General features: G+C 42.9%; 1 protein-coding gene across 3 annotated transcripts in view; it reads right to left on the bottom strand.

The window, feature by feature from the left end:
- The window catches only part of lyst (lysosomal trafficking regulator), a 63,107-nt gene that overhangs the window by 14,599 nt on the left and 36,297 nt on the right, over positions 1 to 12,211 (bottom strand). For 2 of the 3 annotated variants that reach the window (XM_061837085.1, XM_061837086.1), the window contains exons 16-31: positions 11,893 to 12,083; positions 11,225 to 11,470; positions 10,683 to 10,856; positions 10,451 to 10,600; positions 9,559 to 9,696; positions 9,280 to 9,478; positions 9,063 to 9,191; positions 7,924 to 8,548; positions 7,085 to 7,265; positions 6,767 to 6,936; positions 6,442 to 6,672; positions 5,354 to 5,520; positions 4,857 to 5,009; positions 4,008 to 4,199; positions 3,023 to 3,234; positions 2,723 to 2,932 (exon numbers count right to left, since the gene is read on the bottom strand). In XM_061837085.1, the coding sequence (XP_061693069.1) occupies positions 2,723 to 2,932; positions 3,023 to 3,234; positions 4,008 to 4,199; positions 4,857 to 5,009; positions 5,354 to 5,520; positions 6,442 to 6,672; positions 6,767 to 6,936; positions 7,085 to 7,265; positions 7,924 to 8,548; positions 9,063 to 9,191; positions 9,280 to 9,478; positions 9,559 to 9,696; positions 10,451 to 10,600; positions 10,683 to 10,856; positions 11,225 to 11,470; positions 11,893 to 12,083 (3,368 nt within the window). The remainder of the gene's footprint in view (positions 1 to 2,722; positions 2,933 to 3,022; positions 3,235 to 4,007; positions 4,200 to 4,856; positions 5,010 to 5,353; positions 5,521 to 6,441; positions 6,673 to 6,766; positions 6,937 to 7,084; positions 7,266 to 7,923; positions 8,549 to 9,062; positions 9,192 to 9,279; positions 9,479 to 9,558; positions 9,697 to 10,450; positions 10,601 to 10,682; positions 10,857 to 11,224; positions 11,471 to 11,892; positions 12,084 to 12,211) is intronic. The other variant, XM_061837087.1, reaches the window with a different exon arrangement.

Raw genomic sequence — 12,211 nt, 5'->3', positions numbered from 1 at the left:
GAGGTTTGGTCTGATTTCACTTCATTGTGACAAAAAAAAATAAAATGTGTTTCTGCAGTCTACCTAAACTTCTGGCTTCAACTGTACATAAAACAGTACATTGTAATAAGATCAAAAACAAGAACTGTATGAAGAGTTATACCAATAGATGGTATATTATAATTGCAGTTTGAATTGGTGAACAAAAGTACTACATCATAATGAAAATAAATATTTTACCTCCACTAATGTAGCTAAATAAGGTAACCAAAAATAAGGAATGTCTTTCAGTAACAAACAGCTCTGGTGTTGAATCGTTAATCCATCCAGTTTTTATAGCACTAGGTAAGATGGGGCCTCATGTACAAATGCAGATGTGCATATGTACAAAAACATGGCGTGCGTTCTTTTCATGGCAACGTTCAGTTGTATCAAAAGCAAAATGATTGTGCAATTGTGCGCATGCCACAGACCAATGTCGTGGCTGGCGTACACAAGTTTCTACAGCTTTTGGTGATTTGGCAACACCTAGAGGTGATGCTGTGAATCATAAATAAATCTGCACGGACAAACATGAAAGCTCTGCACTGGTGAACAATTAATCCACAATTATCTTTGATTTCTATAATGTAAAAGAGGCGTGATTAAGTAAGTTAAGTTCATTTGTTAACCACTCCACTGATATTTGTGACGACACCAATGAATTGATCAGGGCGACCATTTTTTTTTAGGAGAAGAGTGGAAAATGTCATTTTAACACGTTAGTCGTGTGCAACTGATGTATATGTTCAAATTAAGTCAATTCAAAGGATTCTTTTTATCAGTGTGCATGGCTGAGGACACAGCCAGTCAGGCAGGCAGAAGCAGCCGGTTGTGTGAGGAGACACTGGAGATGCCGGAGGAGATTACAGAAACAGTGGGTGAATCCTCAATCTCTGAGACACCAGAGACACCGGGGGTGGTGGATGAATCCCCAAACATGTGGCACGTGAATGTGTCTATTTGTCCTCTTCTGTGTATCAAAATCATAAATTGAGTTTGCTTACTTCATTTAAAAGATTCAGATATCCTCTTTAATATGCCGACAGGCTTAGATTTGAATTCAAAAGATTAATTACAAATACCATACATACACCTTTTGCGCACGAAACTCTATCTCATAGAGCTGTGTATGAACCCATTTGTTGTGAGTTATGAAAATACATGGTATTTACCTTGGGGTAATCAGAGCCTGGCACATGTGCACCCACCTCAACTGAGAGAGCACCGCCATGCATGATTGCAGCAACTCCTCAAATGGGGCGAGGCTCTGGCACCCCGTTTTGGGCACACTTTGGCGGTGGTTAGCTGTCCTTTGCTTCACGTCTTACTTCCTTCTCTTTTATTTCAGCATGTGCACTGTTCTGACGCCATAACATGACATTGTCTCATTCACTCCTCTTTTGTTTGTTGTTAACGCCAGAGGAGAGTGGGCCAAAGAGGATTTTTTTGCAGAAAACTTAACTGAGCAGCATATCTCAATTTCACATTCAGATTTTTCTTATTCTTTACCTTGCTCATTTTCTTTTTTCCTGATCATGCAGCATATAGGATTGGAGATGCCGGGTTCATTTAAATATGATATGCATATTTAAATGTTGGCATGGACAGGAGTCATCTACTCCAACATGCGCACAATTCTACATTGACTGGGATGTACGAAAGAACCGTGCGTGGACTTATGTACGCACAGATTCATACAGCTGGATTTCACAATGTTTTATGGATTTGAGCACATGCCAGTAGGAAATCCGTGCAAGTCTTGGTACACGAGGCCGCTTGTGACTACCCCAGCTGAGTGGCAGATTACACCCTGGATTGGTTAGCAGCTCATCAGGACACATATAGACTATTTACAAAAATATCAACACCCAAAGACAATTTAATGTGTCAAACTGCCTCCAGTGTATTTATATTTGGCCCATGGGACCATGTCAAATGTATATAACAGTTTGTGCTTGCGACCCAGTGGCATATGTGCCACCAATACGAATTTCCGGAATGCTTTGCTAGTATGGTGGTGGGTCAGTCGAGACTGGCAAGTGCCCCCCTCCTTTTCTAATGTAGTCATCATCAAAGATGCTGTCTCCTTGGGCAAATTTATACCTCCCTTCCCAAAAATGGCCAAACGTAAGTTGAAAAAAAAAATGGAGCTTTCAAAACAAGCAGGAGGCAGAACATCTCTTCAGAATAACAACTTTTAGTAGCGGCACAGTGACCGACTGATTAGAGCGTCTGCCTTACAGTTTTGAGGTCCGGGATTCAAATCCTGGACCCACCTGTGTGAAATTTGCATGATCTCTCCCTGGCTGCGTGGGTTTTCTCCGGACAGCTCTCACATCCCAAAAACATACATGGTAGGTTAATTGAAGACACTAAATTGCCCATATGTGTGAATATGAGTACAAATGGTCGTTTGTTTATATGTGTCTTGCGATTGTTTGACAACCATTTCAGGGTGTACCCCGCCTCTTGACTGAAGATAGATGGGATAGATTCCATTTTTCCCATGACCTTTGTCAGGATGAGTGTCTTGGAAAAAAAATGGATGTGTTTGTTACACTATGTCCCTATTTTGTATTTGGGCCTACTGTGAATTTGAGTTTGACACTGCTGATTAAGAGTCTACCTCTAAACTTTGAGTCAAACGTGTTAAACCATTGTGCCGTATAACAACAACAACAACAAAGACAATTCCACATACCTCTAGACCAGGGCTGAGGCTCTCCTTCAAGATGTCCAGATGTCTCGGATCAAATACAAATTCCAGTGCTTCCTTCCTATCATACAAAGGACGGGCAGGACTCAGCGTGTGGACCAACAACCGACCGATTTGGACCCGGAACGTGTCTCGGCACGACCATAGAATCCTTCGCCACTGCTGATGTGGAGCTCCTCCTCGACCAGTACTGCCCTGAGAATCCACACACAGCAATCACAATGAATCCATTAAAGCAACTGTATAAAAAAATGACAATCACAAAAAATACATTTTACATATTACCAGGCTGATTTTGATTCCATCCATCATGAGTTTGAGGATGTCTTTCTGCAAACTCTTTTTGCTGGCAGGTGGTAGTGTGAAGGGAGTAGGTGAGTGTGGTGCAGAGGCAGAGCTGCCCTCTTCATGTGAATGGTCTCCCAGTTCTGGTGTGAAAAGCTGTTGGTCTGGGGAGTCAGGGATGTTCAGCAGGTCAAACAAATCCTGACTGACATCTAAAATGAAAAAAAAAAAAAAAAGAGGATTAGACAAAGTTTATACAAATCAAAGGACTTTTAGAGCGCTGGTAATTAAAAACCGATGGATTTTTTGGATGATTATGACTATCAAATACAAAGAGATTGTAGTGTGCCAAAAAACATTTTTCTGATACATATTTTCCAATTTAGTAAAAATTCCCCTTCTCTATCTCCAAAACATTCTTTTTTTACAAAGCGTGAAAACAAGTTTTTGTTTTCATTTTGAGGCAATGAAAAAGGCTGAACTATACACACAGATCCATCCATCCATTTTCTGACCCACTTATCCTCACAAGGGTTGCAGGAGTGCCGGAGCCTATCCCAGCTATCATCGGGCAAGAGGCGGGGTACACCCTGAACTGTTTGCCACCCAATCGCAAGGCATATCGAGACAAACAGTCGTACTCACAAGCACACCTAGGAGAAATGTAGTTTCCAATTAATGGATGTTTTTGGGATGTGGGAGGAAACTGAGGTACCCAGAGAAAAGCCACATAGGCATGGGGAGAACATGCAAACTCCACACAGGCAGGGCCCGGATTTGAACCCCAGTCCTCAGAACTGTTAGGCCAACACTCTAACCACGCCCCACCATGGCGCCTATACACAAATATTTATAGCAAATTAAAATGTTCAACACTAGCATCCAAAATTCGAACACGTCACAATCCTTAAAAACACAACACCACCATTTAAGCATTTCAATAAACTCCACAAAGAACACAGAGAATAAAAATGTTTGAATTTACCATGGTAAATGAGTCTGTTGACAGCAAGGACCACAAGCCTCTGCAATCGCTGTACAAACTCCGTCTCACTCGCACGAATGGGGTTTTCCTGGCTCATTCTCCTCTGCATCATCTGGTTGAGCTCGTCACTCGCTACAGACCGCATCCGCATCAGCAGAGAGTCAGTCTGGGCCAGAGAGAACCGTCGCCGGCCTGGGAATATGACAGGTACACGTGAGAGTGGAAATGAGAAAGTGTAAATAGTAAATAATGCTCTATTCATGTAAAGGCAGAGAAAATGGATGTCAAAAATCACTGCACACACAGGAAACGGTAAGGATTCAGTGATCACATTACCATCTGCACAAGAATGCTTAACACTGATTTAGTTAAGCATTCATTCTTCAGAGACATTCAGAAACAAACAAAAGCACCAGTAGCGAATGAAGGTACTGGGCGGATTAAGACTCCAAGTAAGTTGGAGAGAAAAGGGTTTGAGTTTACTGCAACATTTGGAAACATGTCCCATGTCTGGGACGATGTTCTCTGCTGAGGACCGGAATCCCAGCTACCTGCATCACAGTGGAGCATGTAGGATGGAGCCCCAGTGGGGGAGGGGATGGGGGAGTCCTGTGACAGGAAGTTGAAGGGAGAGGGCAAGGGGATCTGGCCGTAGGAGCAGTAGTGCTGCCTGGGGATGCGAGGGATAATGGAGTCTTTCAAGGCAATGGAACCTTAAAATTAGGATGAGGGGAGGATCAATGAACAGAAAAGAGTGGAGATGTATGAAAACAGGAGTTTTACCTAGTCACATGGATTTAAAAAAACAGAGGGGCCCTTTGTACAGTGGCGCAAGTCTGAGATACGCACCTGCAATGCTCTTCCTTTTCTGATAAATAGTGTGATGAGGAGAGCTTGGTGCATTATGGGAGCTGCTCAGCTTTTGAGGTCCCTGATTGGCTGTCGTCTTTATGAACTCAATAGCAGACTGAAGCACACGAAACTGCAAAGCGACTGCCATTTCTAGAACCAAAATAAGGGGGAAAAAAATTGAGTACTGTGACGCACAGATGTCAATGTGAGCAACAATTATAAAATGATGAGTCAACATAAACAGTTCAACCCTTTCAAAAAGCCCATGAAGCATAGAATGATTAATCCATCAGACAACATGGAAATAAATGAGTCATGATGAGGAATACAATAATTACAAATGAAAACTTCAACAAATGGAGGAATGGTGTTCCACTCTCCAGTTATAGATAATGAGCCCTGTTTTCCTGAGCACCAGAGCTCGGCAGCCTGATGCAGTGTGGAATGTACACTGAAAATTGATGAATTTTCCATTTCAAGAATCCAGTACTTACCCTGTGTGCGACGCATCTTGCTGGTTTGCATGAAACCAAGCAAGGTAATGAGATCTTCAATGATGCGGAAATATTGCGACCCTGAAGAGCTGCAGGAGTGGATCGTTACAGCCACTAACAGCTGCTGGATGTCACACACGACGAGCTTGTAATCATTTAGGGGAATGCTGCAAGAAAAAAAACAACCAAATGATGTTGTTCAAACACTTGTACAAGAAAGATCATTTGACACAGAGTCTTCTTCTTCAGCATTCATTCAACCTCAGCATTTTAATTTCTGCCACCCCCAGTTCTGCTTCCTGTTGTTACTTCAGTGCAACTATCTCAAATCCGTACATCATGGCCGGCCTCACCACTGTTTTATAAACTTTGCCCTTTATCCTAGGAGAGACTCATCTGTCACATAGAACACCAGACACCTTCCGCCAACTGTGCCATCCCGCTTGGACCCGTTTCTTCACTTCCTTATCAAACTCACCATCGCTCTGTATTGTTGACCCCAAGTATTTGAAGTCGTCCACCTTCACAATCTCTTCTCCCTGTAGCCTCACTCTTCCCCCTCCACCCCTCTCATTCATGCACATAAATTCTGGTTTACTTTGGCTAATCTTCATTCATCTCCTTTCAAGTGCATGCCCCCATCTTTCTAATTGTTCCTCCACCTGCTCCCTGCTTTCTCTGCATATCACATATCATCTGCGAACATCGTGGTCCAAGAGGAATCCAATCTAACTTCATCTATCAGCCTATCCATTACTACAGGAAGGGGCTCAGCGCGGAACCCTGATGCAGTCCCACCTCCACCTTGAATTCTTCTGACACACCTACGGCACATCTCACCGCTGTTCTGCTGCCCGCATACATGTCCTGCACTATTTCAACATATTTCTCCCCCACAGCAGACTTGCACATGCAGTACCACAGTTTCTCTCTTGGTACTCTGTCTTAGGCTTTCTCTAGGTCTACAAAGATACAATGTGCAATTTGACACAGAGTAACTAATGATTTAATTCATGGCTCATAGATTAAGAACTAAACCAATTAATAAGTGTGTTCAGAGAAGAGAATTATTGTTCTAGGTGGCATACCCGGTCTCCATGCCGTTGAGGGTGGAGAAGGTGTTGAAGAGCACATAGAGCAGCCCGTGATCAAGCAGGATGTCTGCCAGCTTCGGGCAGGCATTGAGGAGCTGCAGGAGCATGCAGAGGATGTTGTGCACTAAGGAGTTCTCACACAAGGAGTTCTCAATAAGACCCAACACTGGGATGATGCAACGCTTTGTGAATGGGGAAATTGTTTCCATTTCCTCCAGATCCAGACTAGATGGTCATAAAGTAAAACTGCATTAGTTTAAAGAGTAGATTCTTTGTCATCTATATCATGAGTACATCTAATACTTGCAGATACACTTACTCTTCCTCCAAGCCCACTGGTCGTCCAAAAAGCATCTCAAGGAAGCACTCGATTAACCCCTGGCTGCCCTGGTGGATGTACAGTTGGTTGGCCAACAGGGAGAAACCGTGATTTTTCAGGAATTTCTCCTTCTGCTCCTTGTTGGCTCGGGTGAAATATGCATCCAGCAGCTAGGAGATAGGTGGATTGCCATGACCAGCAGTTACATAATAATAAAATAATAATAATAAAAATAAATAATCTAATCAGACAAAGGACTCACAACCAACTATGGCATAGTACTATGGCATAGCATTGTATGAAGGAAAAACTGCTGACCTTCATGACCCCTTGTTGTATAATAGGGGACGAATGGTTGACCAACACAATTAGGGTCTCGGGCTGGATCAGCTTGTCCATCACTTCCTCGAGCATGAGGTCCGGCAGTAGCAGCAGGACACCCCTCAGAAGGTCATAGAGTCCACAGCAGATCAGCACTAGGCAGTCCTCTGTACTGGAACTGCAACATAGAGCTTGTATTTCTCCACTGACATTTTGTACCGGATAACATCCATCCATCCATCCATCCATCCATTTTTTTAGCTGCTTTTCCTCACAAGGGAGTGCTGAAGCCTATCCCAGCTGTAACGGCCAGGAGGTGGGGTACGCCCTGAACTGGTTGCCAGCCAATCGCAGGGCAGATGGAGACGGACAACAGTCACACTCACAATCACACTTAGGGGCAATTCAGAGTCTCTAATTAATAATGTTTTTAGGATGTGGGAGGAAACCGGACTGCCCAGAGAAAACCCACGCAGGCACGGGGAGAACATGCAAACTCCACACAGCCGGGGCCAGGATTGAACCCTGATCCTCAGAACTCTGAGGGCAACGCTTTACAACTGCGCCAAATGTGCCGCCCAACCAGATAACACATTTTAGTTTATTTATTTAACTAGTCATTATCAAGTGTGGACTGGCCACCAGTCCGAGGATGTACCCTACAATGACACTTTGACAATAGTCAGTAAAGAAACTAGCATCTCCCTCACAGTAAATTGCCATTTTCGTTTGTTTGGAAAGGGCCTCAAAACATCAATCTTCTATTCTTAAACCCGAGTGTTTACAGATGAGCAACCCCAAGTCAAATGAATATTCTTTGTTACATTTCTACATACCGATCATTGGAATCACTTTTGCTGTGCGCCCTTTCATAACCAGGAGAGTAAGTGTAACTTTCCCAGTCCTCAGGTACAGAGCTTCGATCAGCTGCGCTGGGCCACCGACTGCCTGCCAATGAGCCATTTGGAGCCGGGAAAGCCAATCCCAAACTGGCCAAGTTGCTGTGACTCCTCTGGAAGGATTGAATACCCTTTAAGCTGTCTGGCCGTCGGGGTGTTTCATCACTGGCCCAGTCAAACCTGTCCTCAGACTCTGCCACACCCACACTCCCTTCTGTCAGGCTGTCCACCTCGGTGGCCTCATCTCGCTCCTCCTCCACGCTGATGGACGGGGTGCGTCGAGCTCCTTCACTGCCAATGTCCCTCGAGTCACATATCGTCTTCGCAGATTCACAACTGCTGAGGAGCTGCTCGTCACCTCCTCCCTTCTTGAGTGTTTCAGTACTGCCCAGAGCCTGCTGGGTGGTTAGTGACAGTTGCTCAATATCGGCAGCATCATTCAAGGCACTGCGAGTGAGGCGGGGTGTCAGCAAAGGGGACGAGTATGGTGACGGGGCAAGGCTGGGAGGGCGCAGGGACTGATTCTCACCCACATGCTCAGGGGAAGGACCATGGAGATGCCCTAGAAGTAGATGTGCAATTGGCAACTTTTCAATGATCAAATTAATTGCTTATAATTTTTTCATAAAATAATTTAGAGACCTTGTTTAGCTCAAAATTTCCCAAATCCTAGGAATCGTATTTTTGAATAAAGGGATGAAAATGTACAGCAAAAACAAATCTGATAATCGATTACTCCAAAAATAAGCAACAGATGACAATTAAAATAATCATTAGTTGCAGCCCGACTTACAAGACAAAGGGCAATATGTTGATCATCTTGAAAGTGTTCTAGTATGGAGCAGCAAAAGACCATAGGCAGTTAATTAACTGAATTGGGTGCAGGGGACACAAACTACAGTGAAAATACTGTAGATGTTGCAACAAAAATGAGCAACAATTTTTATCAAGTTACAAGGTGAATTAAAGTCCTACTGGACTTCCTATAAACTGCTTCATACTATTACAACAAGACACTGGAGAGCTTTAACATAGTTGACTACATAGAAGTAGTGCTAAAACTGAAGCAGGCATACCATCAGGAAGAGCGTCAGTAAAGACAGTTGGGGATAGAGACACCACTGAACTGCTGGTGGACTTCCCCAGGCTGTTCGAGTGTCGTAGGTGCATAATAGACTGCAGCTTGTCGTGATACAGCTTCCCATCTGACAAATAGCAAAAGATCTCAGTGCATTAAATGAATACCATTCTCATATGTCATCAGATAATTAAATTCACCCATTCCCTCCCCACCTATGTGCAGTGAGAAGTAGAAGCTGGAGGGAGTGTGGCAGACGTAGGTGTTGGTAGGTGGGTGAACTGCCAGTAGGAAGTTATAGATAAGTTTGAGCAAGTCCAAGTCTGGTGGCGATCCTAGCACTTCCTGGATTATTTTGACGAATGACAAACAGACTTCCTGTGGTATGGCAGTAAGGTGCTCATCCCGATGCTCCTTAAGACAAATATCCCGCAGTTAGTTTTTTTCAAATTTGATTAATGGAACTGAACCATAACTTTGTACTTTGCACACACCTGTAGCACTTGGCAGGTTAGTAGGAAACGGTGCACTACTTCAGCCTTTAAAAACTGACGGATATTGAAGACCTGGTAAGGGTGATGGACCCTGATCAGGATCTCCAAAGCAGAAAGCAATGTCTCCCACACGCCACACTAATGAAAACAAGGCATCCAGTATGTACGATTTGACAATACACAATAACATATGGAATGTTGTAATTCTGACGTAAAAGCCAACATTTCTGAATTAGGGTCATATGTTGATTTCCCTGTGTAATTAATGCAACTCTGCCAACATCATTACACTGTTTAAAAAAAAAAAAAAAAAAAGACACCAGTTTTCATACCAAAGTATGAGGTACGTCTGAATATTTCCAGGACTGGCGTCACCAAAGAGAAACGTCAAACGCAAACCAAAAGTTTCCCTCTTCATTGAAGGCCAGACGTTTAACCCGCACATCCACAAAACGATCCAGTAGGAGTATGATAATCAGTAAGGATGTGCATTTCACTTAACTGATTAACTACAGAGAAAATGAATGATGAACCAATGAATATTATTTTCAGTATGTTGAGGGAGTCTCAAAATGTTCTGGCTGCCTGTTTTCAATGTGGTATTTTGCAGAATAGTTTGGAGGAGATGCCATTGAATGGATGAAGCTCAACTTCCTCTAGCTGAAAACATGATGTTCTTGCAGGAGGAGGTCTGAACATGAATGAATGGTTCCAAAAAAAACAAAAAAAAAAAGTTGTCAATGAATTCCTCAAAATCAACAGATTAAAAAATATTTTTTACCCAGTTATTTGGATTATACATTTACTTTTTTTTTTATTTCTTTTAAGGTAGCAATGTGTGGCATATACTGTGCGCTAAAAATACAACTGAACCACTTGTATTATCATCTACCTCCGCTTTGGCCCATATTTTCCAATCCAAAAGGATTTCTGAGAGAAGCCTGATGCTCTGCACCACAGCAATGGACTCCGTGTCCAAACGGAATTGACCGTCATCTTCCAGGATTAAGATGGGTCCGCTGCAAGACCCATCTAGCAGAGTCTAGACCAGACACACAATGGCCATGAAATATACAGCACGGTGCCTCTGTAGTGCTGTTTCACAACAAATAAATGAGACTCACTTTTAGCATATGATATCCAACGATACATTTTGACTTGATGAGTACTTGGTGTATCATAGAGTAACCATGGTAATAGTCCATTTCATGGATGCGATGTTGGTTGAACTTGGACAGAGACAGGAGTATCTGCAAGGCCAAAGCCTGGGTCCTCTCACAGTCACTGAGCTCCACCGTCTAAAAGACAGAGTCCAATATATCAGTTATATAGCCTTTCTTGACCATCACCCTGAATCACGCACAAAAATCTGATCATTTTTTTCATTTATTCATTCTACAGCGGAGATAAGATGCACTACTTGTTACGTAAATGCAGGACAAGAAACCTAACCATACTAATACAGTTCTATTTAATAGTATACAACTTTGGTGTACAAACATGGTCATTGCAGTACGAATTAAAGGTTTGGACACGTCTTCTCATCCAGCATTATGAGTAGATGTCTGTTCAAAGTTTTCATTGGTATTTGAGCAGGTTTGTGAGGGGGAATAAAAGAAGTGAAAAAATCGTGGATTTTCATTAAAAAAAAAGTGGTCTCACTGACCTGCGCAAAGAGGAAAACAACATTTCCTGTCCCTCCGATCTTGTGCAGGACACACTGCAGGCCTTGGGTTTCAGTGGGCAGCAGAGCCTTGAGAGCGCAAGCCTCTAAAGAGACACTTTGCACTTCTCTGGAGCTGAAGGGCCGCTGGGTAACCACAGTCTTAGCTTGTCCCTTCAGTCTAATTACAGGCTCATAGATAGTATAGACTCGAGGAGTGCTGGGGGTATACACAACTGCCAGGCTCTCCTGTGATCAAACAAATTCACAACAAATTAGCTTTAACATGACCTAGAGTATTTATGCAGTATAGTATCTGGTAGCGTCATAGGTGAACGGAGCCCAGTTAACCCTCATTCGTTTCAAGGACTGATGTGGAGTTGTTGTTGGAAGAATACTTGCCATTATATCTACATTATTTCGCACTAGCTTCAGTCTTTTTCTTTTTCCAATCACCCAAATTATTAACCACAAATTCATTGGCAGTTACTACAAGGGAACTGCTTCAGTGTCATTTAAAGCTGTGGGTTAACTAGAATCTTTTTCCATTTAAGAAAAGTAACAACACGGTCTGTTGAGAATGACAGGTAATTGGAAGGTCACAGTTGACAAAAAAACATAATATAAACGAGACCTTTGTGTTATTTTTCAAAACAGCAGTAAAGACTTACAACTAAAGCTGTTGTGTCCACATCCCTGCTTTTCATCAGAAGCTCTCGGACTCTGTCACACTTGAGTCCTTCCTGAGTGACAAACTTAGACAATGACCCTGGAGGTCTGCCATAATTGCAGGGCATGATTGAGGTGAGGTCAGGCCCACTAGTGTACAGGAAAAAAGCCTCCTCTGACCCTACTCTGGCCCCTGGAAAAGGTGAGCAATAGGTTAATTTTGTGAATCTCGAAGAGACAAAAATCCAAAGTTGACAACATTGAGGAATTGTACTTTTGATGACACAACACAGTGCACAACACAGTATTAGTCCTTTCAGA

The sequence above is a fragment of the Syngnathoides biaculeatus genome, chromosome 12, assembly GCF_019802595.1.
Source record: "Syngnathoides biaculeatus isolate LvHL_M chromosome 12, ASM1980259v1, whole genome shotgun sequence".
Taxonomy (NCBI): domain Eukaryota; kingdom Metazoa; phylum Chordata; class Actinopteri; order Syngnathiformes; family Syngnathidae; genus Syngnathoides; species Syngnathoides biaculeatus.
Note: the sequence above shows the minus strand (reverse complement) of the source record. Positions and strands in the feature narration are given on the sequence as shown.